General features: G+C 51.9%; 1 protein-coding gene across 1 annotated transcript; it reads left to right on the top strand.

The window, feature by feature from the left end:
• The first annotated feature begins 798 nt into the window (after positions 1 to 798).
• SLC7A5 (solute carrier family 7 member 5) lies at positions 799 to 25,992 on the top strand. The gene is made up of 10 exons (XM_058813345.1): positions 799 to 1,381; positions 11,764 to 11,889; positions 18,915 to 19,020; positions 19,397 to 19,441; positions 20,824 to 20,947; positions 22,076 to 22,179; positions 22,809 to 22,905; positions 23,319 to 23,468; positions 24,261 to 24,438; positions 25,612 to 25,992. Exons 1-10 carry the CDS (start codon positions 799 to 801, stop codon positions 25,665 to 25,667), a joined length of 1,569 nt encoding a protein of 522 aa, XP_058669328.1. The 3' UTR covers positions 25,668 to 25,992.
• Positions 25,993 to 26,823: the final 831 nt, after the last annotated feature.

Genomic DNA, 26,823 nt, shown 5'->3' with positions numbered 1-26,823 from the left:
CCTGTATGTCATACACACACATCTGTATATCATATATACATGGCTGTATACCCTGTATATTATACATATGTCTGTATCTCCTGTGTATCATACATACATGTGTGTATATCCTGTATATCATATCATACATGTCTGTATATCATACATACATGTGTGTATCTCCGATATATCATACATACATGTGTGTATATCCTGTATATCATACATATGTGTCTCTATATCCTGTATATCATACATACATGTCTGTATCTCCTGTATATCATATATACATGTGTTTGTATCCTGTATATCATACATACGTGTCTATATCTCCTGTATATCATACATACTTGTGTTTATATCATGTATATCATACATACATGTGTTTATATCCTGTATATCATACATACGTGTGTGTATACATGTTTGCATTCGCAGGGACCCGCTCTCCTCTACCGGACCTCCTTTACAGAGCACACCGAACGCCCAGCGCCCGTGCCGGGCGGAGAAGCGCCGCTCACACCCCTCCCCTGCGGGCACCGAGTGCCACCGGGGCCGAACCGCGGGCTGGCATTTGCTTCCCTCTGTCCCCTTCTGGGGCTCGGGGACGCTCGGAGGAGCCCGGGCTGAGGGCGATGCAGGCCCGAGCGGGCACCCCGGGGGCGCTGCAGCATCCCCCGGCGCTCCTGCCCTCCTCCTGCCGCTCTCCTCCTCCTCCTCCTCCCCCCGGCACGCAGCCCGGCCCACCGCCGCCGGAACAAAAGGGGCGGCCGAAGGTGGCGGCGTGGCCGCGCCCGCTGCTCCCGCCGCTCCGCCACCATGTCCGCCAGCGGCGGCAGCTCCCCCGGCAATGCCGTGAAGAAGCGAAGCCCGGCCGGCTCGGCCGCCTCGCTGCCGCAGGAGGAGGAGAAGCAGGCGATGGAGAAGATGCTGGAAGGGGCGCAGGAGAACGGCTGTGCCCGCTCGCCGTCGCCCTGCGGCTCGGCGGAGGGGGTGACCCTGAAGCGGAACATCACCCTGCTCAACGGCGTGGCCATCATCGTGGGCACCATCATCGGCTCCGGCATCTTCGTCACCCCCACGGGCGTGCTGCGGGAGGCCGGCTCGCCGGGGCTCTCGCTCGTGGTCTGGGCCGTGTGCGGCGCCTTCTCCATCGTGGGCGCGCTGTGCTACGCCGAGCTCGGCACCACCATCACCAAGTCCGGCGGGGACTACGCCTACATGCTGGAGGTGTACGGCTCCCTGCCCGCCTTCCTCAAGCTCTGGATAGAGCTGCTCATCATCCGGCCCTCCTCGCAGTACATCGTGGCTCTGGTGTTCGCCACCTACCTGCTCAAGCCCATCTTCCCCACCTGCCCCGTGCCCGACGAGGGTGCCAAGCTGGTGGCCTGTCTGTGTGTCCGTAAGTAGCGGCGGGTGGCGTTCGGGTGACAGGCAGGAGGGCTGGATGGGGTTTAGGGAAGGAATTCCTCCCTGGGAAGGAGGGGAGGCCCTGGCACATGGTGCTCAGGGAAGCTGTGGCTGCCCCCGGCTCACTGAAGTGTCCAGGCTGGAGCATCCTGGTCTGGTGGAAGGTGTCCCTGCCCATGGGACGGGATGACCTTTAAATTCCCTTCCCATGCAAACCATTCCGTGATTCAGTGACCCTCTGCAGGTCCCCGCTGTCCTTATTCCACGTGGTTCCTCACTCCCCATCACCTTCCGCTAAAAATCTGCACCATCCCTCCTGTGTTACACTGGCTGCATCCTGGGGTGGTTTTTTGGCTACCTTGAATAGCCACAGCAGAAAATGAGTCTCCACCCGTAATAAATTGAGCAGAAAATTCCCCAAAAGGCAGCTGTGGGCTAGTGAGGCTCTCTGATTCCCGAGCAGCGTGTGATAAATGCAGCGTGCGTTTTTCCTGGGAGCTGGAATGGGATTTCTTGTGCTTTCCCCAGGACCATGCAGGGTAAAACCCCCTTGTCCCCCGGCTCTGCAGGGCCCTGTGGACGTTGGTGTGAGGGTAACAATTATCTGTCACCAGCAACTGGTGCTGAACACGCCCTGAGCTGCTTTCAGCACCAGATGTGAGAGGAGATGTTTCCCGCCCGTGTGTGCGCTGATAGCGCGCTCAAAACCTGCGTCTGTGGGGTTTCTTTTGCCAGCAAACATTCTAACTCTCTCTGTCTGTCTGTCTGTGTCTGGGGCGGTGCCTTGCAGGGGTGTTCGGTCACGGTGGGGTGAATTCAGGGCCAGGGATGCCAGCCTGGGCACACAGAGCCCTGCCAGGGCACTCAGATCTGTCCTGATGCACTTTCATCACCTCTCTGCTCTTTTGGGGTCTGCAGTTTTGCCATTCAAATCCTATTTTCTGTTCCTCTGGTGACTGCAAAGTCACCCCATCCAAACTCCCAATCCTTTAAATCCAGGACCATGCCCTGTCTCTTCCCTCCTCATCTCCCATTCAATCTTTGTGCTCCACTGGAATTTAATGCCTTTATAGAGATGTTTATTGGGAGGAGATACAATTTTTGTGAGAGGTTTATAGATTATTTATCCACTGTACAAATTCACAGCCAAGTGATCTCTACATTTTTGCATTTTGAGTGATGAGGAGGAAGCTGCTCGTGTGTGCTGCCCTTTCCTAGGATTGTGTGAGATTCCTTCCCCCTCCGAGGATCTCAGGCATCCCAAAGCTGCAGCACACGGTCGTTATGGGAAGATAGATTGGCTGGAAATGTGTCCGAGCCAGCCTGACCCGAGCTGTGGGAGGTAAATGATATGGTTGATTATAGGATTGATAACAGGCAGGACACTGCCCTGTGCTTTCTTCAGGCAAGATTGAAACTGCTCAGTCCCCAGGTGAATTTTTAGGAATATAAAGGTACCTGGGCAGGCATGTGGATTTCCATCCAAATTTTTACAGTGTGGAGAGTGTTTATTAGGGAAATTTAATCATTTAACTAAGAAAGCTGTAAGGTGGTCAGGGAATAGCCCTGCTGATGGGTGTGCTGCCTTTTGGAAATCTGATTTTCGAGCTTTGCTGCTGGTCTGCACTGTGGTTTCCTCAGGAGAGAGGCAGGGATCCACGTGCCATTTGTGTTCCCTGCTGAAAACCCAAGGAATTAGGATGTAATTTAGGGTTTTCTTGCTGCCTTATGGCAAAGTTTTGCCGTGCAAGCACAGATGGAGCTGGCCAAGCCTTTGAGGATGTGTTTCTAACCAAAAGTGACTTTCATCTTCAGAATCATTCCCAAAACGAGTTTCTGTTCCCATTTTATTGCTCAAAGCCCAGGGCAGGGTTAAACAGACCTGTCCACGTTGGGATCTGTTCACTGGTGAGGATTTGCAGCACAAAACTCCTTGGAGCCAGCTCTCATTCCTGTTTATGCTCCTGCAAGAAAAGTCTCCAGCCTTCCTTTGGTAACAATTAGGCTTTCCCTGGGGCAGAATTTGTTCTTGAACCTTTATCCTGATCTGCCAAGGGAAAGGTTTGGAGTTCTCCAGATCTGCATCATCCCCCTGTGTTTCTCCTTTAAGCTCTGCTCCCCCTTGCACTGCTGGCTCTTGGTTTGTTTATGCTTTGGGTTAAGTTTGGGGTTGTCTCCTTTGCTCCAGGAGGTTTGTTCATCCTGCAGCGCCTTCAGCAGGGCAGCTTTTGGGAACTTTGATTTTTGGAACTTTAATTTTTGGAATCAGCTTTTCATCTCCCCGGTGCCAAAACCACACCGTGACCCAGGAACAATAAACGAAATAAATCTGCTCCAGGGGCTCAGGCAGCCACACAACCCTTGTGGGGACTCACAAACAGCTTTGTTCAAACAGAAACTGCACAGAGAGAGACTTTTTTAGTCTTTTCAAAAGCTCTAGAGTAGAAAAATAATGACCTATTTGTGCATAGGCTGTAGCACATACGTGAATGAGTTACCTCAAAATGGGGGAGAGCAGCTTGGGAAGCAGCAGAGGAATTTGGGACCTGGGGCTGGGGTACAGTAGCCAAAATGCAGCCTTGCAGAACAGTCCCTGCTCTATTCCTTGCAGAGTTTGTATCTCCACACAAAATGCACTTGGCTGCACAGTTTGTAGTAAGAGGAGGAATAACTAAAGTTATTTGTTTCCACTTTGCTGCTGCTGCTGAAGGGTTGAATAAATCGTGTGTTGTTCAGAGTTTGCCACTGTGAACTTCAGAGAGTGAATTAATGCATTAAGAGAACCTAAATCACAGGCTTGAGTGAAAGGAAAAAATGGTTGGAAGAGGGAATTTTGTTCCCCTGGAAGGTGCTGAGGAAAACAAGGTGGGTGGTAAGGAGAATTTCCCTACAAATAGGTATTTTGTGCCCTGGAGGTTGTAATCTACACACAGTTGGTATGCAGGGCTCCTTTCATGGGCACCGGGAGTGCCTGTGGTGTTTGCCACAAATAAAAGCTGGGAATCCACTCCAGGGAAATCTTCCTGGGGCAGGAGGGGTCAGGCTGTTCATCCTTAGCCCAGCTCATTTCATGTTCCCCAAATTTGGCTGAAGACTTTGCAGGCTGCAGGTTACTTGGGTGATTCAGAAATTGAGCATCTCTTTCAGCTGTGAGATTGGATGGTTGATACTTTAAAACTGATAACACAAAATCCATCTGAGTGTTTGGTACACAAAAATTGGAAGTTCAGGAAACAGTTTGTGCATTTGTGTGAAAACACAGGAATAATTTGAATTCTCTCACTTCTGGGCTCATCTAAACCAGTTTTACCCCTTCTGTAGTGGGTGGAGGGACAGTTAGGAGGGGCTGAATTTGCATATCTGATGATCTACATTACAATGTCAATATTGGACATGGCAAAGAATTAAACCTTGGATCCTGTGCTCTGTCTCAGGTGTGAGGGCTCAGGTTTTCCTTCCATCCTGCTGCCACTTGTGTGAACACTTCAAGTTAATAAATCCTAACAAAAATCAGTAAAAGCCCCCAGTACCCCTGTGTGTTCCAGAGAGGGCTCAGAGTGGAAAGTGTTGATCTGATTAATTAAAGATGCTGTGGCTATTCCTCATTTCCCACTGTTGATTTGCAGATTTCCTGCTTGCACAGAGGCACCTGCCCAGGTCTGGTGCAGTAAATTCACTCCCTGTGCATCAGGGAGACAGGAATGAAGCTGCTGCCAGCCCTGAGCTGGATCTTGGTGTTCCACAAGTGCCTGAGCTGCTCATCCCACACATCCTCACACCCTGAGAGCCACACACAGCTTCTAGAATTCCCTGATTTCCTGACAAGAAAATCTGCTCCACAGTGGGAAACTGGGATTGGACTCGATAATTCATCCTTGTGGATCCTTTCCAGCTCAGGATATTTTGTTGTTTTAATTTTTTCTTCCTCCTCACTGTTAGATCAGCAGTTTGACAGTTTGCTTTGAATTTGTGTCTCACTTATTAATTAGATATGTAAATCTGGCACTAATAACCTCAGCACAGCAATATCAAAGCCAGGGAATTTTAATCTTCCTCAAAATTTATCTAAACTTCCTTCACTGCTTCCGAGCTCTGCTGTTGGGCATTCCTCCTGCAGGGCTGGAACTCCAGGGAATGCTGATGAGCTCCTCATTTGTCTCTTGTGTTTTGAGCAGCCAGAGGGTGGAAGGATGAGCAGGAGGCAGGTTTGGGAGCCCTTGTCCTGAGAGAAGGAATCCAAGCAAGGGCAGCTGCCAAGCTGTCCAGGAGGGAATATCCAGTGTCAGCATTCCACCCAGAAGTCCCAGATCCTGTGGGGAGCAGGAATCTTTATTTGACATCAAGGTTTTGCTGCCAGGCTCAGCTCTTTTACAGGTGTGTGGATTTTCACCTCATCAGGAATTAACTGGTGAAAAGCAAACACAAAACACACCCAGGGCCTGTCTGCCTGAGATGGGTTCCTTCTGCAGCATTGCTGCTTTTAATTAATCTGCCAGGACAAGCTGGGTGTGAAGCTTTGAAGATTTCTTTTCCTCCTCCAGAAAGGTGGATTAAGGGACTAAAGCTCCATCAGCAAATTGCCCTTGGAGTGGATTGGAAGGAAGGGGCTGTGGAGCCCCTGCTGGATGGCAGAGGCTGCAGGGCTGAGGTTGCTTTTTAATCTGTGTTTAATTAGAGCAGCATTAATGAAAACAGGCTCAGACACTCACAGGACTCTCCAGAAATCAATGAGAGCTTGGAGGGCTCTTGAAACACACAGAGAGCAGCCACTGCAATTCCAGCACCCCTCTCCTGGCTCTCACAACAATTACCCCATTAAATGTTACTGGGTTTGAATCGTTTCTGTTATCACTGAGATCATTCTGAGTCTCTCTGCTCTGGCATGAACAAATTGGGAAGGTTTTTGTGGAAAACCCCTCCAGAGTCAGCCTCATTTAAAGCAGCATCCCTTGTTTTGAGTATTCCAAGAGTTCCATGGTCCCAGGGTCGGATGTGGCCACAGGTCCGGTCTGAGGGATGGGAAATTCAGATTTTCTGTACACATAAAATAGCAGCAGGTGCTGCTCCCTGTTGGGAAGATGCTTCTGTGAGGTGAGCATGGAGTTAGTTTGGGATGGTTAATTTGATGGGGATGGGAGAAATAGGAAGAGCTTTTCCATATATTTTCTCCCTGTATTTTGTTTGTTTTCCTGAGGTAAAATGTCCTGTTGGTGGAATTGCTGTGTCATGTCCTCTGGAAACCTTGGCAGTAAATCACAACCTTCTTCCAAAGAGCCAAAATAGCAACTCCTGCCTCTAGATAGGAGCCACCTCTCCCAACACTGAGGAGCTCTTTGGAGTTTTCCTGTGTCAGTGTCCTGCTGTTATTATGGGATCGGGGTATTGACCTGGTCAGGGTGCCTGGGGTTGTTTGTTGGGACGTCCAGAGCTCCTGGCTCAGCGTGGGTTTGGAGATGATCCCTTTTTTAAACCCCCTGGTAGGGCAAGTTTGCCTTCTCCTTTGTTGATGCACCCATTCCCTGATTGCTGTTTTGGAAAGAGGAATAAAAAGGGAACTGGGAAGCATTGCCAGGGATGTTGATTATTATAAGTAGATTTTAATATAGACACGTTTGCTCTGGGGCCAGGAGCTTTCCAACAGCCTCATGTGCCCCCAGGCCTTTCCCTTTCCAGGACTGACTGCCCTGGGTGTTAAGTTTCTCCAGGGATTTGTCCTTGCAGAAATATCTGCAAAGTTTTTCCCTCTGCTTTTTCCCTTCCCCACCTTGCAGGGCACAAAAGTCTCCAGTCAGTACCTGCCAAATTGAAATATCCTGAATCATTTTCTGCCTGTGACCTTGCCTGTCCCACGTTGGAATGTGCAATTGGAAAGAGTCACCACAGAGTTTTGGGAGACACTGTAACATCCCAGCTGCTGGAGTATAAAATTGGTGGGGTGTTTTTGCCTTGGTGAATTGATTTTCCCATGGGTTTAATCCACCCTGGTCAGTATAACTTAATTTTTGCTTTGTCCTGTGTAGATTAACTGTCACCTGCACTTCATGTGGAGGGAAAGGAGCAGCCTTTGCTGTGGGATGGGGTAAGGAATGTTCTGGGAGTGATTGTGAGGGAAAATCAACATCACCCAGTGGCAGATGGTAAATGGGAGCATCACCTTACAGTGGCAAGGGCCAGGCACTTTGGAAATGTGGGTTACAGACAGAGCCATGCATGACAGAACAGTTCACAGGCCTTGTTTTCCTGGCAGGGAAGCTGATGGAGGGGATTTCTCTTCATTTGCCCTTCAATTTCCCTTTATTTTCCACAACTTCCCAACCTGCTGTGTGTTATCACTGGGTCCTGTGGTACCACAAACAGGAATCCCATGGGAATTAAGAGCAAGTTAATGAGTTTAGTCCCTTAAAGGGAGCTACTTCCACACCTTCCAGAGGTGTACATGGAATCACACTGCCAGAACCACAGGTTGGACCCAGGAGGTGGAATTAGGGACAAAAGGGACATTGTGCAAATGTCTGTGCCAGTACCCTGGGAATTTCATTCCTGTGCTCATTCCAGAGATTTCACCTGCAAAGCTGCTGAGGAGGATCTTGGGCTGAGCAAGCTCTGTCACCCCCAGGCAGTTCCACGTGGGAATTGGATCTTTGTCCCTGTCCCCTGTCCTGGGAGAGCTGCAGCTGTGCCTGTGGACAGGAGTGATGCCAAGGCTCTTGCATCAGAAGTGGCAGCCCAGGTTCAGCTGTGTCTGCTCCATTCCCTCTGTTTGCTCTGGCACAGCCTCACTCTCCCCATCCTGCCTTTCCCTGGACACAGGAGCTGTTCCATGGATGTGTTCTAGGAGGGATTGATCCATTTATCTGTCTGCAGTTTTTTCCTGTTGTCCTCTAGGAGTTGTGTCTGGGAGAGAGCTTGGGAGGCAGCTTCAGAGGCATACAGCCATAAAATGGGAATTGTGGGTAAAGTCCTGTCTGGTGTCACATTAATCACTTTGTCCTTGTTCCTATCAGGAGTGGGGAATTCCCTGGCTGTGCAGGTGAGTGCCAGTGGAGCAGGTTCAGTGAGATGCCTGAAGCCAGCAGGGATTGCAGGACAGAGGAAATACTGAAGCCAGACCTGCTGGTGTATTTAGAAACTCAGATTTCCCTCTGTGGTTTGAGCTGCCTTGGAATGAGGCTGGGCTGGAGCAGTCCCTGGGGGTGAAGGGATGAACAACACCTGGAGAGCAAAAACCAGGATCTCTGCTGCCAGAGTCATGAGTAATTAATCACCTGAGCTAGATTAGGTGTAGGGGAAACTTTTGTTATTGTGAGGGTGGGGAGACCCTGGCACAGGTGCCCAGAGCAGCTGTGGCTGCCCCTGGATCCTGGCAGTGTCCAAGGCCAGGCTGGAATGGACTTGGAACAGCCTGGGATAGTGGAAGGTGTCCCTGCCCATGGGATTGGAACAAGAGGAGCTCTAATGTTCCTTCCAACCCAAACCAGTGTGGGATTCTCTGAAAAGTCACCCCCTGTCCATCTGCCATCCCTTCAGCTTTCTAACACTTATTGTCCCAATTATGTAAAGCTTTGGAGAGGGGCTGGCTCAGCCAGGCCGTGGCACGTCAGCTCAGCTGAAATGCTCGTTCCTCGAATGATTCCTGAGCACAGCCCTGATGGGTCACTCCAAAGCTCTGCTGGCTGACAGGGGCTGGAGCCTTAGGAAAACACTGCAGGAATTAGGGCAGCACAGCCTGCTCTCTGTGTCAGTGCCCTGGTTTGTGGTGCAGCTTTGCTGTGTTTTTCCTGGAGTGATTCAGCCGAGGTGAGGGAGCGCTGCCAGGAGGATCCCACAGCCCCTGCCTGCCAGGGCAGCATCTGGGATCAAAGCTATCAAACTTGCTGCTCTAAGAAATCCCAGCCTCCTGAGAAGCTCAGCAGCCACTGGAATTTGTCCTGGAGTTTTATGGAAAAGCTTTCATCCTGTTTGTCTGTAGGATTCTTCCTGATGGGCGAGACTGGGGGATTCAGTGGAGAAACTACTGTGCTCCTTTAGGAAAGAAAAATATTACTGGAAAGGGGGAAAAGCAAAGCTGAGGAAATGTGACTGGCAGGGCTGATGACCACGGCAGAAACTTCCAGCCCTGATCCCAAAGTGTTTTCTCTTTTTTTAGGGAGTCTGTTTATCTGCACTGATGGGGCTTTGGGGCTGAACACACACTTGGACTCGTAGGAAACTTTTGCTTTTCATTTTCACCACCACCCTCCAGGGGACTCTGTACAGACCCAGAGCAGGGAAAATAGCCCCTAAAAATCAGTGTTGAAGTGGGGGTGAAGCATTTATTGTCACAGACATAGAATGCCTAAATGGGGCAGGGAATGTCACTGTCACACCTCTCAGGGCTGTCCTCACCACGACAGCAGCAGCAGCAGTAGTGTGGTCCTAGATGGGTGAGCTCATCCTCTAAATATCCCTCTGTAAACAAGGGCAGATTTATTTTTAGCATAATCGCTGGTCAAAGGGAATCCTGCTCCAGAGCCTGCTGCCCTGAGCACTCACTGGAGGTGCTTTCACTGCCTGGGTTGGGAGTTTTGCTGGGAGAATTCCCTGTGTTTCCTTTCCCCTGTAGCACTCTAAGGTCACTTGGTTAAGCTGTGTTTCCTCCTTGCTGCTGTCTGACCGTGTCCCTTTGCCCTGTCCCCAGAGGCAGACGTGTCCCAGTGTCCCTCTGGGACAGGGGCTGGGAACTCTCCAGACCTGTCCCGTGTCTCCTGGAGGGGCTTGGCACAGGGACAGTGGTGTGGCACATCTGTCACCACAGTCACTCACCCCTGCTCCTGGCCAGAGCCCAGCTCGTGCTGTCCTGTGTCCCCAGTGTGGCTCTGCTTCCCCAGAAACAGCTCAGGGTCATTTCAGCCTCAGCCACGCTCCCAAAGGGGCTCCAAGGGCACGGCACAAAATCCATCTCCAGTCCCTGTTTGCTGCTGGCTGTCACCCCTGTGGGATGGCTTGGATCCTGTGCTTTCCTTCCTGACACACACAGCGCTCGCTGCTCCACACTTGAGCTGCTCCTGTGTTGGAATGGCAGCAGATCCTGGATATGGGAGGGTGGGGGAAGGACCCAGTGATCCTGGAATCGCTGGATCCTGGGACACTGGCACAGGCTGCCCCTGGATCCTGGGACACTGGCACAGGCTGCCCCTGGCAGTGCCCAAGGCCAGCCTGAATGGAGCTTGGAGCACCCTGGGATGGTGGAAGGTGTCCCTGCCCTTGGCATTGGTGGGACTGGATCTGTGAGATCCTTCCAAGCCCACCCCCTCTGGGATCAGCTCTGGGCTCTGAAGTGGGCTCCAGCTCCAGCTCACACCCTCGGGGGAGGCACTGGGATGTTTTGGGGAGCAGCTGCTTGGCTCTGATCAGGAGCTGCTGTGAAGAGGAGCTGCAGGCTCTGGGAAGGAGCTTTTGCACAGGGGCAGAGGGAGCTGGGAAAGGATCCTGCAGGGAAAAGCCTCCAGCCCCAGGAGGAGGTTTGGGATCTGCTCCTCCCTGAGCTGCTCAGGCTGGGGCTGGCCAGGGGACAGTGAGGGGTCACTGGGCTGGAGGGAGGGCAGCCAGCACGTGGGCACTGCCACCCTCAGTGTGACATTTGCTGTGTCCATAATAAGCAGCAAGCTCTGGGAAGGGAGCAGGGCACCAAAATAGTCAGTGATTTGTGAGGGCAGCAGGGCTTTGCCATTATTTGCTCTGCAGCAGGTGAAGCTCAGCCAGGAGCAGAGGCTTTGATCAAGGCCTGGTCCAGGCTGTGCCCTGCCTGGCAGGAATGTCACACTGGCAGGATGGGATGCAGAGGAGCTGGGGGGAATGTGGCAAAGAAAGATGGGAAGTAAACCCCAGTAGTTGCATTAACCATGGGGTGACTTGTGGGCAGCAGGAGATTCTCAGCAAACAGATACTGAGCCCTCAGGAGTGTTTTCCAATGGAGCAATCCCATTCCATGTCCCAAGGACCACAGGCATTATTCAGAGCACTTACTGCCAACATAAAGGGTCCAGTTGAGAAGTGGGAGGCTGCAGAGCTCTCAGTGAGTTTCTCTTTTGGGAAGAGGCTCTTGTTGGTTGTTTTAGCTAAAGGGAATCATGGAATGGTTTGGGTTGGAAGAACCTTGAAGAACACATCATCCACCCCCTGCCATGGCAGGGACACCATCCCAGGCTGCTCCAGGTCCCATCCAAACTGGCCTTGGGCACTGCCAGGGATCCAGGGGCCACCACAGCTTCTCTGGGCCTCCCCACCCTCACAGAGAGGAATTCCTTCCATGTATCCCACCTAAGATTCTTTGTGCTTTTTGGCGCATTTGGCATGTCTCCCTGGATGCTGACCTTGTCCCTTGTGTCCCCTCAGTGCTGCTGACAGCTGTGAACTGCTACAGTGTCAAGGCTGCCACCCGTGTGCAGGACGCCTTCGCTGCGGCCAAGCTGCTGGCACTGGCTCTCATCATCATCCTGGGCTTCGTGCAGCTGGCAAAGGGTGAGTGCTGCTCCTTCTCTCCTCCTGGGTAAAGCAGGGTGAGGGGCTGAGTGAGTGCTGCTCCTTTTCTGCTTCTGGGTAAAGCAGGGTGAGGGGCTGAGTGAGTGCTGCTCCTTCTCTCCTCCTGGGTGAAGCAGGGTGAGGGGCTGAGTGAGTGCTGCTCCTTTTGGGTAAAGCAGGGTGAGGGGCTGAGTGAGTGCTGCTCCTTTTGGGCAAAGCAGGGTGAGGGGCTGAGTGAGTGCTGCTCCTTTTGGGCAAAGCAGGATGAGGGGCAGAGCCCAGGAGTCCAACCCCAGGTGTTCCAGAGCTTTACAAACCTCCCCGTTCTCTCAGGTCCTTAGGGGATGTTCCCAGCTTTGCCACAGTCTGGGGTTTTGTGTTTTATTTGTGGGATTTTATATTTTATATCACTGCCAGGCTTGATTTCACGCTCCTGAAACCACTTAAACTCTTTCCCACTTACACAGAGAGAGATTTCTCCCTTTGGGAGTGAAAATGTTGGTGCTGCTGCACTGGGAAATCTCTTTGTAACATTTTGCTCGCAGAGAATTATCTGCATGTGCAAACCTCTTCCAGTCATCTTAATCCTTCCACAAACTCCCCCTGCACATTTCCCTTCATCCTGTTCCAGGTGTGCAGTGGCTCAGGCCAGATCTGGGTCACCCAGGGACACAGAGCCCAAAGGAGCAGAGATCAGAGCTCTCAGCTGGCACTGGCACCTGGAAAAGGAGACAGAAATGGGAAGATAAAGCAGATTTTCTTGTGCTTCTGCTGGTTTGCTTCATGCACCCATAAAATCCTCTCAGAGCAGGGAGATGGTTTGTTCCAAACCCATCTGAGTTTGTTCCAAACCTGATTAACTCACAGTTAAACCAAAGTGTGGCTTTTTTGTGCAAGTTTTGTGGGAATAAATGTGTCCTGGGGAACAGTCCTGTCCTTGTTTGCTGAGAGGGGATAAAATCTCCAGGGAATTGTGTCCCTGCACAGGGGTGAGTCCGTGTGCTCGTGGGTCTGTAATTCCTGTCTCAGCTCTGGGAGCCAGTGCTGTCTTTGCAGAATTTCTTGCTTTGTCAGAGGTTTTATTTTCTTCCAGCTCAGTGCAGACACTCAACAGGGACATTGTTTGAGGCTTATCAGAAAACACACCTCCTCCCTCTGCCCAGCTCCCCAGCCTGCTCTGCTGGACTTGATTCTCTCCCAGGAAGAACGGGATAAATCAGGATAAATCTCTTTGAGCTGGTTAACATTTTACCATGAAGATCTTTACAACTGGGCTTTGTTTGCAGATAGAATCTTAATTTGCATCTTCAGAATGTGCTGTACTTTTGGCCTTTTTGGGGAGGCTGAGCCACTTTCTGCCTTGCTTCCTCAGGTGGAAATCCATGAGATTTTCCTTGATTTCTCTGTAACCTAGAAGGGATTTCTGCCCTGTTACAATAAATCCCCTCTTCCCCTCCTGTCCCCCAGGAGTTGTTTTCCTTCCTTTGAAGTTTCAGGTGGTTGTGGCTGTGCAGACCTTGCAGGGCAGAGAATTCCATGTGATTTCTTTTCCTGCTGATCCACCTGGCAGGGAGGTCAAAAGCAGTTCCTGGACAGTGACACCTGTGAGCCAACTTCTCCCTGTCTGAGCAGCCAGCCCTCAAACCAGACAGGATCAGAGTGGGATCCTCAGGATCCACAGCAGATCCTGGCTCCCACTTTGTCCCAATGCCCATTCCAGCTTGTGCAGAATCCCACAGCTGGGATTCTGCCTGGCTCCAGCATGGATTTTATTAATCCTTTGGCAATTTCCAGGCTCTCTGCTAAGTCCTTAAGAATGTGCAAGCTCCTTTCCTGTCCCTTCCTCAGCTCCCACCTTGCTCCATTTTCCTTTCAGTTGTTCCAGGTCACTCTGTGCTTTTAGCAGGGATACAGCAAGAAATTGTCTTTTTTCTTCATTTTTTAAATCAAAAAAGCACCAAAATGCCCATTTTCAGTGACAATGGGAGAGCACTGCCCTGTCCTCCAGCTTTGTCCCACATTTCCACACCCTGTGCCCATTCCAGTGTTGGTTTTTTGGACAAAGACTCTTCCCACCAGCAGCTGGGTGACCCCATCCAAGCTGGCAGCACTTTTGGGGTGAGATCTGCACCCAGTTTTCAGGGGGATGGGGTTGTGTGTTCCTGGGATGTTCTGGACAATGAACTGGTTTTACTGGTTCCTGTCCCACTGCTGGTTTGTGTTCCCAGTATCCATAAACAGACCAGAGGAGCAACACCACATTTTTTGCTCAAATGTGGAAATTTCTGTGATTTCACAGAAGTCTCTCTGCATTAACCTCCCACCTTCAGCCTTTGCTTTTTTCTCTTTTTATCCTCTCCTTGGCTCTTTTCCTGGTTTGCAGAAGAGCAGGGATCTCTCAAGGACAAAGGACTCTGTGGCAATTTTGCCCACAAAAAGAACATTTCCCTGTCAGCAGCTGTTTCCCATCACTCCTTCCCTGCCCTTTCCAAAGGTGGAGGCTGAAGTTGGTTTCCTACTCAGCCTTTCAAGTGCTTGGAGGTTGACTCAGTGGAACTGAGCTGCTTGGGCTGAAATTATTTTATTAATCCAAGAGTGAAACTTTTAAAAGCCTTTTTGGGGCTGGAAATGAGTGGCTTGAAAAGTCCTGGTTTGGGTATTGGTTTGTAAAATCTTGTGTATGGCCCTCAGATTATAGCATGCAAATAATAGAAATAAATAAATTAAATTTAAATAAATAACTTACTTAAATAAATTACTTATAGAAATAACTTAAAACATAGAGAGGATCAGAATTTTGAAGTAAAAAAATCTAGAAATAAACATATCACACACATGTTTGACATCTATTTATTCCTGTGGATGATGCCTCAGGGTTTCTGGAATATTTCTGTGCCCTCAGGCAGCTGAAGCAGGGATGCAGCTCCAGCCCTTGCTGTGATCTCTCACCAGCAGCTCTGCTTAAAACCTGGAATTGGGCCTTTGGGACTTGGAGAAACAGAATTTAACACTGATTTTATTGAATTGCTTTTATTGGATTTATTGTCCCTTTATTTATCATCCCTTTTCTTTATCCTGACTGGGAAATTCCTGGTCTGTGGTGCCTCCAGGAGCTGTTTGGTGGCAGCAGCATTTTTCTCCCTGCCTCCCTCCCTTGGGCTGTCAGGGATGCAGAGCTGCATCTGCCAGAGCAGCTCGGGGTCAGTTAAGGACAGAGCAGGCAGGTTTAACTCCAGAGCAGAGCTTAAGCTGGGCACGAGATTTGGGTTTAATTTGGGCTTTTTTTCATTATTTTTTTGTTTACCTTGTTATTTTGTTGGTTTGTTTGGGGTTTTTGTTTTGTTTTTGGTTGGGTTTTTATTTAGTTTTTTAGTAGGTTGTTTGTTTGTTGTTTTGTTTTTTGCAGAATGATGAAATAATTTGGGTGGAAAGGCACCTCAGAGCTCCTCCAGTCTCACCCCTGCCATGAACAGGGACACCTTCCCCTGTCCCAGGGTGCTCCAAGCCTGGAAGGAAAGGAACAGAGAATCAATTTTCCTTCCTTCTCTCTCTCTAAATCATAGGATTCTTCATCCAAAAAAAAAGGCAGAGAAAAAAATGTGGACTGGGAGCCGCCAAAATAACCCCCAGGGAGAAATACAGAGGCCAAAGGAGCATTTTGTAGCAAAAGGGATTTGATAAGTGAAAGCAGCACCCAGATGTCTCAACCCCACAGTGCCAGACATTTCCTTGCACCTGGAGTACTAAAAATGGCATTTTAAGAGCCAAGTTCTGCTCACTGAAGGTCTGAATCTTCCTTCTGATACTTTGAGAGCCCTCCCAGCAGAGTTCAGGATTTTCAACCCCAATATTACTTTTAAAGAGCTTTTTACAAGCAGTATTGGGGTGGGGATGGCAGAGCTGGCTGGGGTGTCCAGGGAAGCTGAGGCTGGCAGTGCCCAAGGCCAGGCTGGACAGGGCCTGGAGCAGCCTGGGACAGTAGAAGGTGTCCCTGCCATGGGATGGGAGGAATTTTGAGGTTCCTTTAACCCAAAGCAGTCCAGGTTCCATGGTCAGCCAGGGCTCCTGGCACAAGGCTGGAGCTGTGAGGGGAGTCTGGAGCCCCGAGCAGGGGAATGTCCTCACCCAGCCCAGCCTGGCTCCCACCAGGAATCCTCCAAATGGATACGGAACATCCTGAGGGCACAGAAGGATGGCAGGGACAGCATTCCCTGCTGCTGCTGTCCCCTGGCACCCCAATGCCACCACCTGCCATGCTTTTCCAGCAGGAGCTTCACAGGGAGGCTCCTTCCTCATCCTCCCTGTCAGCAGGGACAGCTGCCACACCCTGCCCCTGTAAATCACAGCAGCCTCCTGCTGCAGATTAATCACATTAATCAGGTGTCAGACGATTCTTTTCCTGACTCAGTTCCCTGAATTTTCCCTGGTTTTCCTCCTCTTTTGGGGCTCTGGGTACAACACCCCGTGCTGAGGGCTCCTTCTCCCCGTGCTGAGGGCTCCCTCTCCCCATGGCCGAGTTCCCTCTCCTCGCTGTTGGGGCAAGTTGAAAATATTTAATTATCCTGCAATGCTTTGTGCAGGAGAAGATTGCTGTGCTATTAAAACCAGACTAGACATGACCGGGGAGCAAATGAACATTTTTGAAGGAAGGGCCGGGCACAGACACGCAGCGCCTCACGGGCCCTCCCTCAGCGCTCCCGCGGCAGGGCCCCGGCTGACCCGGCACAATTACCGCAGTCTTGGCAGCTGGAGGAGCCGCAAATGGGCTTTGTGTCACAGCTCGTTACCTTAATTTGGTTAATTGTAGAGCAGAGTGCGGCGGAACAGCCGGTTCAAACCAGGCTCGGGCTCTCCGGGGTGCCGGGCATGGGCAGGGCAGTGCCTGGAGCCCGGGATGAGCTGGGGATGCCCCAAGGCCGTGCTTGGCAGCCTCACCTGCACATTTGTAACCTTAATTTCAGGCAGATCCAAAAGCCTGGGGCTGGAATTGTCGAGGCTTGAAGGATGGAGTGCCTGGGAGATGGTGCAGCACGGCTGCTCTCTCCCTGCTCCCCTGGCTTCACAGGGTGGGGCTGGATCAAAGGTCCAAATTAGGATCAAACCTAAATAATACCAAGATTTTTAGCAGGGCTTGTTAAGGGGATGAGGTTTTAAACTGGCAGGTTTAGGTTAGCTACAAGGAAGAATTCTTTCATGCTGTGGATGGTGAGATACGGGCACTCTTGTGGTTTAATTTGTGTCCTGACATGTTGCTAAATCCATTTGACCCTGGGGCACAGAAATAAGAAATTTAACAACTCACTGGGAGGTTTTGGGGAGCTCCAGCTCTCCAAAGGTGAGGTGGGAAGGGCAGTGAGGTGTTGGCTGCCTCAGGAGAAGAAATATTTGGCCTGAAAGGGTTTTGCCTGTGACAGACAAGGAGGATTTTGGATGAGCTGTGGACAAGAAATTGAGTGATGCTCGTGCTGCTCCCAGGTGGGAGCATCCTCCTGGGTGGTGAGGGTGATGGTCCATGATGAGGGTGGGAACATAGAGAGCCTGAGACCTTTGAGAAGAGATATCCTGAGGGGTGTTTGAAATGCTGGAGAGCCTCCTGCTCTCCCAGTCCATCCATGTGCTGTTGCAGTAGCTAATTGCAGGCACTGTGAACAAAGTGTGTCTCTTATTCCCATAACAAAAGGCCTGGAAAGAACCAGACTGGTAATTATTCAGGAAGGGCAGAAAACGAGGTGGGGAAAGCTGAGCCCGAGGGATGCAGGGGATCACATTCCACCCCTCCTGCTCAGCCCTTTGATTCACCTGGGCTAAATTGGGATTCTGTGCAGAACCTGCAAGGCAAGAATTGAGGTTAAACTCAGCCTTTTATCAGGCTCTGCTTTTCCTGGCTCTCCTCTTGCACTCAGATTTGTTTTTGAAAAGGATTGGTGCATTTTGCTGAGGAGGATCAAATACATCCAGCACATCCCAAGGGAGATGCAGGGAAGAACCTTTCTGGTGCAAGGAGCTGCTGGGAAAGAGGTGACTCCAGCAGAGAACAGGGACTGGGATCCGGGCAGGAGGAGCCTTGCTCACCTGAGCTTTGAGGAGCATCCCTGAGCTTTTCCAGCAGCACCTCCTGGGTGCCCAGTGCCGAGGGATGACGGGTTAAGCTGCAGGCCCTGCTGACTGCCTTGTGATGCAGTTGCTGGGGTGATTAGGAGAGCTCTGTGCCCTAAGAGGAATCACATGGGCTCCCCCTGGGTGCAGAGGTGCCCCTCTGGATCCCACCACAGCTCCCTGCACTCAGCCTGGGAGCGTGGCTCTGCCATCCCTGTCCCACAGCCAGCCCCTCCATCAAAGACACGGAACAAAACAACTGCAGAGCATTTGAAAGCAAAATAAATAAACGTGGGGCTGCTCAGGGAGAGCTGGGACCAGAGGCACAATCAAATCTTCTATTTCTGGCGTTTTCTTTCAAAAGCAGATCCACAACAGGAACTTTTGATCATCAGGCCCTAAAGAAGGTGACTTCTGATATCCAAACCCCCAGAACCTGACTTCCCTCAATCAAAGGGATTGCCACAGGCCTCTGCTTTATCAGGTGGCTGGTGGGACTGGAGGAAATCCTGGGTTTCTGGGGGTTTGGGTGGCTGGTGGAAATGCAGGAAATCCTGGGGCTTTATCGAAGGCCAGCAGCCTGGAGTTGAGAGGACAATGTGACAATCTCTGTTTGCAAAGCATCTTCCAGCAGGAAGGTCCCCAGGATGGCCCTGGGACATCACCTTGGTGACAGCACGTCGCAGTGTGAGAAAGTTTGGAGGAGTCAGTCCTTGCTTGAGATGAGTTTTCGGGGTCATCATGTGGGGATGAACCCAGCTGGAGTGATCCCTGGAAAACTGGAGGGAAAACGTGCTCAGCATAACCCAAAAAGCAGCGGGGTGATAATGAAAATAATTCCATCCTAAGAGCAGCTCTTGCCTCCAGGTTTCTCTGGAGGCCTTCGGGGTTCAGAGCCCGTGGCACTGAGCAGGGTTTGTGTCCTGCAGGTGATGTGGAAAACCTGACTCCTCAGAAATCCTTTGAGGGCACCAAGGTGGGCGTTGGGAACATCGTGCTGGCTCTGTACAGCGGCCTCTTTGCCTATGGAGGATGGTAAGGCACAGCCCTCTCTCCTTTCCACACTGAGCTCAATTCCACCTCCAGTTATTCCAAACTGAAGCTCCTGCAGGGCTCCCTTGTCAGTCCTCTGAGCACCTGCTGTCGATTTGCTGTGAAAAGAGGCCACCTGTAGCCATCCTCATCATGGAATGATTTGGGTTGGGAGGGACCTTCAGGATAGTCCCATGGGCAGGGACACCTCCCACCACCCCAGGCTGCTCCAAGCCCTGTCCAGCCTGGCCTTGGACATCAGCCATCCTCATTTTCCCACAAGATCAGTGCCTGTGCCCCTCCTGGAATCCCCGTGCAGATGAGTTAAACTGGAAGGGTTATTTAACCAGAATTAACCCCTGTCCTTTTGAAATTACAGGAATTACTTGAATTTTGTGACAGAAGAGATGATAAATCCCTACAGGTAGGTGTGAGTCCTGGCATGACTTCCCTGGTAGAAAAGCTGCTGTTTTGGGGAAGTCCCTTCCTTGTGTGTTTAACAGAGGAGGAAGCCAAGGTCTTCATCTGGAAAAAGAGAAAACAAGATGAGTTAATGACCTTGCACCTCCCTGGAATCAGGGAAAGGAAACAATAATCCCTGCAGGAGCAGGGCTGTTGTTTTCCCTGCTCTCCCGTGCCGTGTTATCAGTGCTAGGAGAAATCTCTGCTGCCTTGGCCTGACACCTCTGAGTTATGGGCCAGCAAAGAGCACTCAGGGCTTTATTACTGCCTTGGTTCAACTCCCACTGAGCATTTGTGCTGCTGTCCATGTGTTTGTGCTGCTCTCCATGTGTTTGTCCCGTGCTCTTCCCATCCTGTTGAGCAAGAGCTGCTTCCTGCTCTGCCCGTGCCTCTCGGGGTCATTTGGGGCCCTCAGCAGATCAGGACAGTGCTGAGAAATCCCTTCTGCTCCTGGGAAGGTGCCTGGGAGCTGCTGGGAGTTTGAGGGCACTTGTGCAAGAGCCCCTCCTGGCTGCCCCTGGGGGTGCTTTGGTCCTGCTGGGAAGCACAGGGCTGGATCCACCCCCTCCCAGAGAAACAGCAAAAGGGGGGCTGCATTTTGCAATTATTTTCGTGTCTGCTGGATGCAATCCTGGTATTTGACTCTGCTCCTGCAGCTTGGAGCTCTGCTGGAGCAATTAGAGTGGCACCAAGCAGGGTTTCCTTTTGCACTTTCCCTTCACAAATGAAATTAAACTGTTGGGAAAGGCATATTTGTACCAACACAGGCTGTTCACAGACTTACTTAGGCTGTGCCTGAACTCCTTTTCTCTGAGTTCCCTCAGTCCAGACAGCTGAGTTTAGGTAGAGCCTAGAACTGCCCAGTGCATCCCTGAGATTCCCATCTCCCCCAGGAATCCCCCCAGCACAAGGGAGCTCCTTTGCCCAGAGATAATCCCCATGCTGGTGCCACTGGGTATTTTTAATTAAAAGTGATCTTGGATTCCTACTTGCCCAGGCAGCCAGGGCCTCTCCATGCAAAAAATCCCTTCTGCCCTCATCCTTCCCTCTCCATCTGCAGTTCAGGGGCCACTCAGTCCTTGGGGCTGGAAAAGACCTTTAAGGCTGTGAACCAGCACCATGTTCAGCACTAACCATGGCTTCAATGTGTTTTTGAGGGATGGGGAGTTCCCCACTCCTTGGGCAGCCTGTTCCCCTGTGGATATCCCCTGTCCCTGGGAGCAGTGTGTGCCTGGGACACCGCACAGCAGAAAAGCCAGAGAAGAGAGCGGCTCAGAGCGAGCTCAGGAGGGTGGCAGTCCCTCCTCAGAGCTGCTCCAGGACAATGGATGTTTTTTTTCCTAGGAACCTGCCCCTGGCTATCATCATCTCCCTGCCTGTGGTCACGCTGGTGTATGTGCTGACCAACTTGGCTTACTTCACCACGCTGAGCACCGAGCAGATGCTGACGTCTGAGGCCGTGGCCGTGGTAAGATCCCTCTGCTCCAGCCTGACTCATCTGGGCAGGTGAAATCAGCCTTGGAATCACTGCTCACATCTCCTGCTTCCTTCCAGGCTGCTTGCAGAAACTCTGATGTGGAGCAGGAGATAAAGAGCAGGGAAGAAAAGCGTGATCCCCAGGGGATTATCCTGGGCAGCAGTGAGGGTGGCACTCAGTGCTGCTCTTCCTTCTGAACTAGGGAAGGTTGCTGCTGGCCTTGTGACTGCCCATCAGTTACCAGAGCTTGATATTTATGGGGAAAGGTCACTCAGTCAACACTGAACTGGATTGTTCTCTCTCCATATCTCCCTTGTTTTAATTAAGAGAGAAAAATAATACTTCTATTAGTTAAAATGCCAGTGTGGTCAGGAACCCTGATGACTTGAGAAGGGAGCAGACCTTGCAGACTGAGCCTGACCAGGATTGTTCAGGGCTTCAGGAGGAGTCTCCCATCCCAGGATGAGCTGAGCCCCTCAGGTGACACCGCTCCATCCTTTGGGTTGGGACAGAGGCTCTGCTCCAGCCACAGCCTGTGCTGCAGGGATGGAATGGTTTGGGTGGGAAGGGACATGAAAGCTCATCCCATCCCACCCCCTGCCATGGGCAGGGACACCTTCCACCATCCCAGGTTCTCCAAGCAGCCTGGAACTGTTCTTCTGTGCAGCCTGTCCTGGAACAGCAGAAGCTGGAAATCAATCCCATATTGTTGGTGCAAACCCACAGTGGAGCAGCACAGGCTCAGGCTGCGACAGAAAGCTGCAGGTCCAGGTCCCTGTGTGTCCCCAGGGCTGGCTCCCAGCTCCTGCCTCAGCACTTGGCAGCAGCTGCTGTCTGAGTTTCCTCACAGTTTCCGTTTGGTCTTGAACTTTTCGATAGCTGTGGGTAAATGTCGTGTCCTGGCCCTGAGGGAAGGGCTGGCTGCTGATGTATTTCAGCAATTCCACAGTCGGCTTTTTCAGGAAAGGGGAGCAGCACATGGGAATATGGGAAACTCTGTCACAGCTTCAGCACTGAGCTGTGGCATTTGTTGGGATTTCTCCAAATACTCTTTGTAGGCAGCTCTGAGTTTTTTGGGGCACTGTGAATGTGAAATGTCTCTTGTTGTCTCCCATTTAGGATTTTGGGAACTACCACCTGGGTGTCATGTCCTGGATCATCCCTGTCTTTGTTGGGCTCTCGTGCTTTGGGTCTGTCAATGGATCTCTTTTCACTTCTTCCCGGTAGGTTCCTTGCTCAATCCTGTGGCTTTTGTTTGCAAGCTGTGCTCAGTTCCTCACCCTTTGGAGTTCTCCTCCAGAGAGTGGCTGTGGGCAGACACAAAGTCTGGAGGGCCTGGAGGCCACGTGGGGAATGCAGGAAGACAAAGTCAGACTTCAAACCAGATTAAAGGCAACCTTTCAGTAGTGTCAGTCTTCTGTTCCTCAGACAAAGTCCTGGTGAGGTCAATAAACAGAACCAGACACAGCTCAGGGCTCGGGGCTGCTGAGAAAGTGCATTTTATGAGAAGCAGAAAGTTAGGAAACTTCAGGGCTGAGAATCCCTCGGGAAGGGGTGAAAGGCTGGGCAGGGGCAGGCCTGAGATGGTTCCGGCTCTGACACATCCCTGGGTTGCCTGAGGAGTCACTTAATTGCTGTCCCTGGAGAGCAGGGTAGCAATCCATCCTTCCTGCATTCCTTGGCCATCTCCCTGGTGAGCAGGGACAGCTCTTCCAGTGCTGATGTTCCACTCCTGCGTCGGGGCCAGCAGGGCTGAGCTCAGGCTGGCCCCACTCGCTTGTTCTGTGCTGAGCACAGAGCCCTGCAGGGCTGTGACTGAGCTGTGTCCCCTCTCTGTCTGTGTCCCCTCCAGGCTGTTCTTCGTGGGATCCCGAGAGGGGCACCTGCCCTCCATCCTGTCCATGATCCACCCCCGGCTGCTCACCCCCGTCCCGTCCCTCGTGTTCACGGTGAGCCCTGGGGGGTGGAGCAGGGCTGGCATGGAGCCACAGCCATTCCTGCATGTGCCCACAGGAGATGGACCCTTCCCATCGTCTCCTCATTGTCCACTTCTGGCTTGAATTCTTCCAGCCCTGGAAGTATCCAAGGCCAGGCTGGATAAGGCCTGGAGGAACCTGGGATAGGTTCCGTGGCAGTAGGTTGGAACTAGAGGTCCTTCAAGCTTTGAGGTCCTTCCAACCCAAACCATTCCATGATCCTATGAAATGGTTCCAGGCACCAATTGAAAATAACTTAAATAAGTAAAAAATAGTCAATGGGATCCCTTTCCTGGCAGGTATTTCCCCTAAATACCCCCATTTAGTGTTGTAACATAGGTGGTTTTGCTTGCTCCCTTTCCTAATGGCCTTTTCCCTGGATTCAGTGTGTCATGACCCTGCTCTATGCCTTCTCCAACAACATCTTCTCAGTCATCAACTTCTTCAGCTTCTTCAACTGGCTGTGTGTGGCCCTGGCCATCATTGGGATGATGTGGCTGCGCTACAAGAAGCCAGAGCTGGAGAGGCCCATCAAGGTGAGAACGGGGTGGGCACTGCCAGGGGACCCCTCCCCAGCTCCTTCCCAGCACCAGGGGAGGCTCAGCTGCTGGTCCTGCATGGAAAAGGGGCTGGGACTGCAGGAAATGTTGTGTTGTGGCTAAAGGAGGTGGCCCTGCTGCTGAATCCATGCAGGAGCACAAAGAGCTGCCTTGGGGACAGCACAGTGAGGGCACTCTGGGTGACAGGGACAGGGTGTTGTGGTGGGATTACTCTCCATGAGTGCCAGGACAGATGCCAGGCTGACTCTCAGTGTAACACTCTGTACCCCCATGGAATTCCCCTAAAATAGTTTTCTGCTAAAGCAGCCGGCCCCGTGCCCAGCTCTGTCCCCAGTGTCCTTGGCCAGCTTGGCAGCTCCGTGTCCCATCTGGGGGGAGGCCAAGATCCTGTCAGCCCCCGGTGCCTCTCCCCCAAAAGCAGTTTCTCCCTCATCCCACAGCACACTCGGGTCTGTGCCAGGCAGCAGCACCCACAGGGAAACAAACCCACGGGCCTGGACTGGTGCCTTCCCAAAGGGAAGCTGGGCTGCTCTGGTGGGTGCCCTGCTTGGAGTCCCCTGGGAAACAGCCCCAGCTTGTGCTGTGTCTCTGCTGGCTTTGGAGTTTGGTGATGATTTGGATATGGAATTATGGAACTGAGGTCCACAAAGGTGCTGAGAAAGGCTCTTGGCCATGGGGAGACAATAATTCTGCCCCCCCCAGGCTGGATAAACTTCTGGAAAGCCTCCCCTGGCACATATCCTAAGCTGTCCCTTGCTCCCTGCACAGGTGAACATCTGCCTGCCCATCTTCTTCATCCTGGCCTGCCTGTTCCTCATCGCCGTTTCCTTCTGGATGACGCCCAAGGAGTGTGGGATCGGCTTTGCCATCATCCTCAGTGGGATCCCCATTTACTTCTTCGGGGTCTGGTGGCAAAACAAGCCCAAGTGGGTTCTCCAAGGCATCTGTGAGTATCTCCAGGGAGGAGAAGCTTTGGCTCCCAAAAGATTTCCCAGTGCTGTGCTGCAGTGCAGGCTCTGCTCCCTCTGGAGGAGCTTCCAGAATCCTGGCTCTGCTCCATTCTTCTTTCATGGGAACAAGTTTGTTCTGATGATTGCCATGTGTGCCAAGCGTCCCAAATGCATCCTGATTTGCAATAATGGCAAAGTTTGGGACCATGACCATGTTTTTTAGGGGGTTTTAATCCTGCCAAAGAAGTTCTTAGCAGCAGAGCAGAATTCCCTGCTCATAGAAAAGCTCAGGGCCAAGCCTTTGCTCAGCAAAGAATCCCTTCCCAGTGGTGTAGGAAGGATTGAGCACAGCTGGCCTCAGTTTGACAGCTGAAAATCCACAATTAGTCCCAACCCATGGCTTAGGCAGTGCTGGCATTTGGGATCCAGGCAAAGCTTTCCTTGGCATCCCTCTGTGATGCAGAGCAGAGGGAAGGGAAGCTCCCCTGGATGTTTTCTCTCAGGTTTGTTTTTAAGGTATCTGCTCCAAGGTTTTCCACCAGCTGCCACAAGGCCAGGGTGTGTTTGGAGGGATGGAGAGGCTGTGCTTGGCACACAAAACCTCAGCAGCTGAGCCCAGAAAGTCAATCCCTGCTGCCCAAGTAACTGAGCTCAGCAGCTGCTTCACTGCTCTCCTGCAAGGGGCTGACCTAGAAAAGCAGGCAAGGAGAAGTGCCCAGCCTTAGCTGGGTGTTTCATGAGGAAGAAAAAAGCTTTCAGCAGCACTCAGCACTTGTTATTCTTCTTTTCCCCCTGTCTCTCTCTCTGTTCCTCTGTCCCACCCTCACTTTTTTATCCTGGGTATTGGGCTCAGTTCCTGAAAAGCCATTTTTGCAATGCCTGGGTAGTAAATTACCATATTCATTGTTTTCCTCCACCAAAGGATTGTAAAAAGAATATTGAAAATATTCTGGGAACAGACAGTGATAATTTTGCAAATGTCCACTGAGAAACACAGGAACTTTCAAAGTGATTTATTGAATAGATGGAATGGAATGGAATTCTTGGAATATTTCAAGCCTTCAGCTGTACTTGGACTCAGGGTGGGGAGGCAGAGGCTCAGCCCTTCCCTCATGGACCCAGGTTTGTGCTGGGGGTGATCCCTGACCTCTCCTTTGCTTTCTCTGCAGTCTCCACCACCGTGCTGTGCCAGAAGCTGATGGAGGTGGTTCCTCAGGAATCCTAGGCAGGACAAGCAGGGACTCTGAGCTCGAGGAAACGCACAAGGTTATACTGAGATGACACAAGGATCCGACCCCTCATCCCCAGTCCCAGGCACCGGAGCTGCCTCCTGCTGCCACCACTGCCCCAAGGCTCTGCTCACCTCCTGCAGCCCCTGCAGCCCCTCCCAGCCCTGCAGAGCAGCCAGGAGAGTCCTTGGTACGAGCCAGGAGGAGGAATTGCAAAGGGCACTGCCAGGGGGTGCTGCCTGTGCCCTCTGTGTATGTGTGAGGGCTGTACTTGGCTCTGGGGGCTTCTTTGCTTTGGGATCTGCTGGAGCCTAGGTTGAGTGTTCAGAGTGCCTGGGGGGGGGAAGCTGGGGCTGCCACAGAGCCCTGGGGGGGTCCTGAGCTGCCTTACCTGGCCCAGGTGGGGGTGGGAAGCAGAGGTTGGCTGATGTTGTCTCACTGCCCCAAACTCACACCCCCATGTGCTGCTGGACACTGGATGTGGGGGGCTCTGAGTGTCTCTGTGCTCCTCACTCAGGGCCCTGCCACCCTCTGGGTTTGGATCACCACTCTCAGATCCTGGCAGCTCCCTGCTGCTGAGCCAGTCCTCCAGGATGCTGCTCCCCACAGTGCCCATCCCTGGCAGTGAGCACTGAGGGGGAGTTCCTGCTGAGAGCCCCGGGAGCTGCAGTCAGCAGAAGGCCAAGTCCTTGGCTTGCTCATTCCATGCTTCTCTGTGCCAGGCTTTCATCCAGCATGGCATGAGCAGCTCTGTGCTCTCTGTCCTCATGGCCCTGCTCAGGGAGCCATGTTTGCCCCTAAACCACCTGCAGAGAGAAATCGGGGGTGGGGATTGCCCTGACACATTCCCTGGGGTCTCTGTGCACTGCCTGGGGCTGCTCCCTTTGTCCTGCTGTGTTTCCTCTGGAATGTGCCACAGAGATGGGACCAGCTGGCTCTGGGCTGTGGAGCAGGGCAGATGTCCTGGCTGGCTGGAGCCTCCTGGGGCTGCTGGAGATCATGGAATGGCTGGGTGGAAAGGGACCTTACAGCCCATCCAGTGCCACCCCTGCCACGGCAGGGACACCTTCCACTGTCCCAGGCTGCTCCAAGCCCTGTCCAGCACTGCCAGGGATCCAGGAGCAGCCAGAGCTGCTCTGGGCACCTGTGCCA

The sequence above is a fragment of the Ammospiza caudacuta genome, chromosome 13, assembly GCF_027887145.1.
Source record: "Ammospiza caudacuta isolate bAmmCau1 chromosome 13, bAmmCau1.pri, whole genome shotgun sequence".
Classification (NCBI taxonomy): Eukaryota; Metazoa; Chordata; class Aves; order Passeriformes; family Passerellidae; genus Ammospiza; species Ammospiza caudacuta.
The sequence above is the reverse complement of the archived record's forward strand: the minus strand, read 5'-3'. Positions and strand labels throughout refer to the sequence as shown.

What these genes read in the sequence shown, in the direction of transcription:
- SLC7A5 (XM_058813345.1), top strand. Translation starts at nt 799, where the DNA reads ATGTCCGCCAGCGGCGGCAGCTCCCCCGGCAATGCCGTGAAGAAGCGA. An exon ending in CTTCGTGCAGCTGGCAAAGG is followed by an intron (nt 11,890 to 18,914) that starts GTGAGTGCTGCT and finishes TGTGTCCTGCAG; the next exon opens with GTGATGTGGAAAACCTGACT. An exon ending in TCTCTTTTCACTTCTTCCCG is followed by an intron (nt 22,180 to 22,808) that starts GTAGGTTCCTTG and finishes TGTCCCCTCCAG; the next exon opens with GCTGTTCTTCGTGGGATCCC.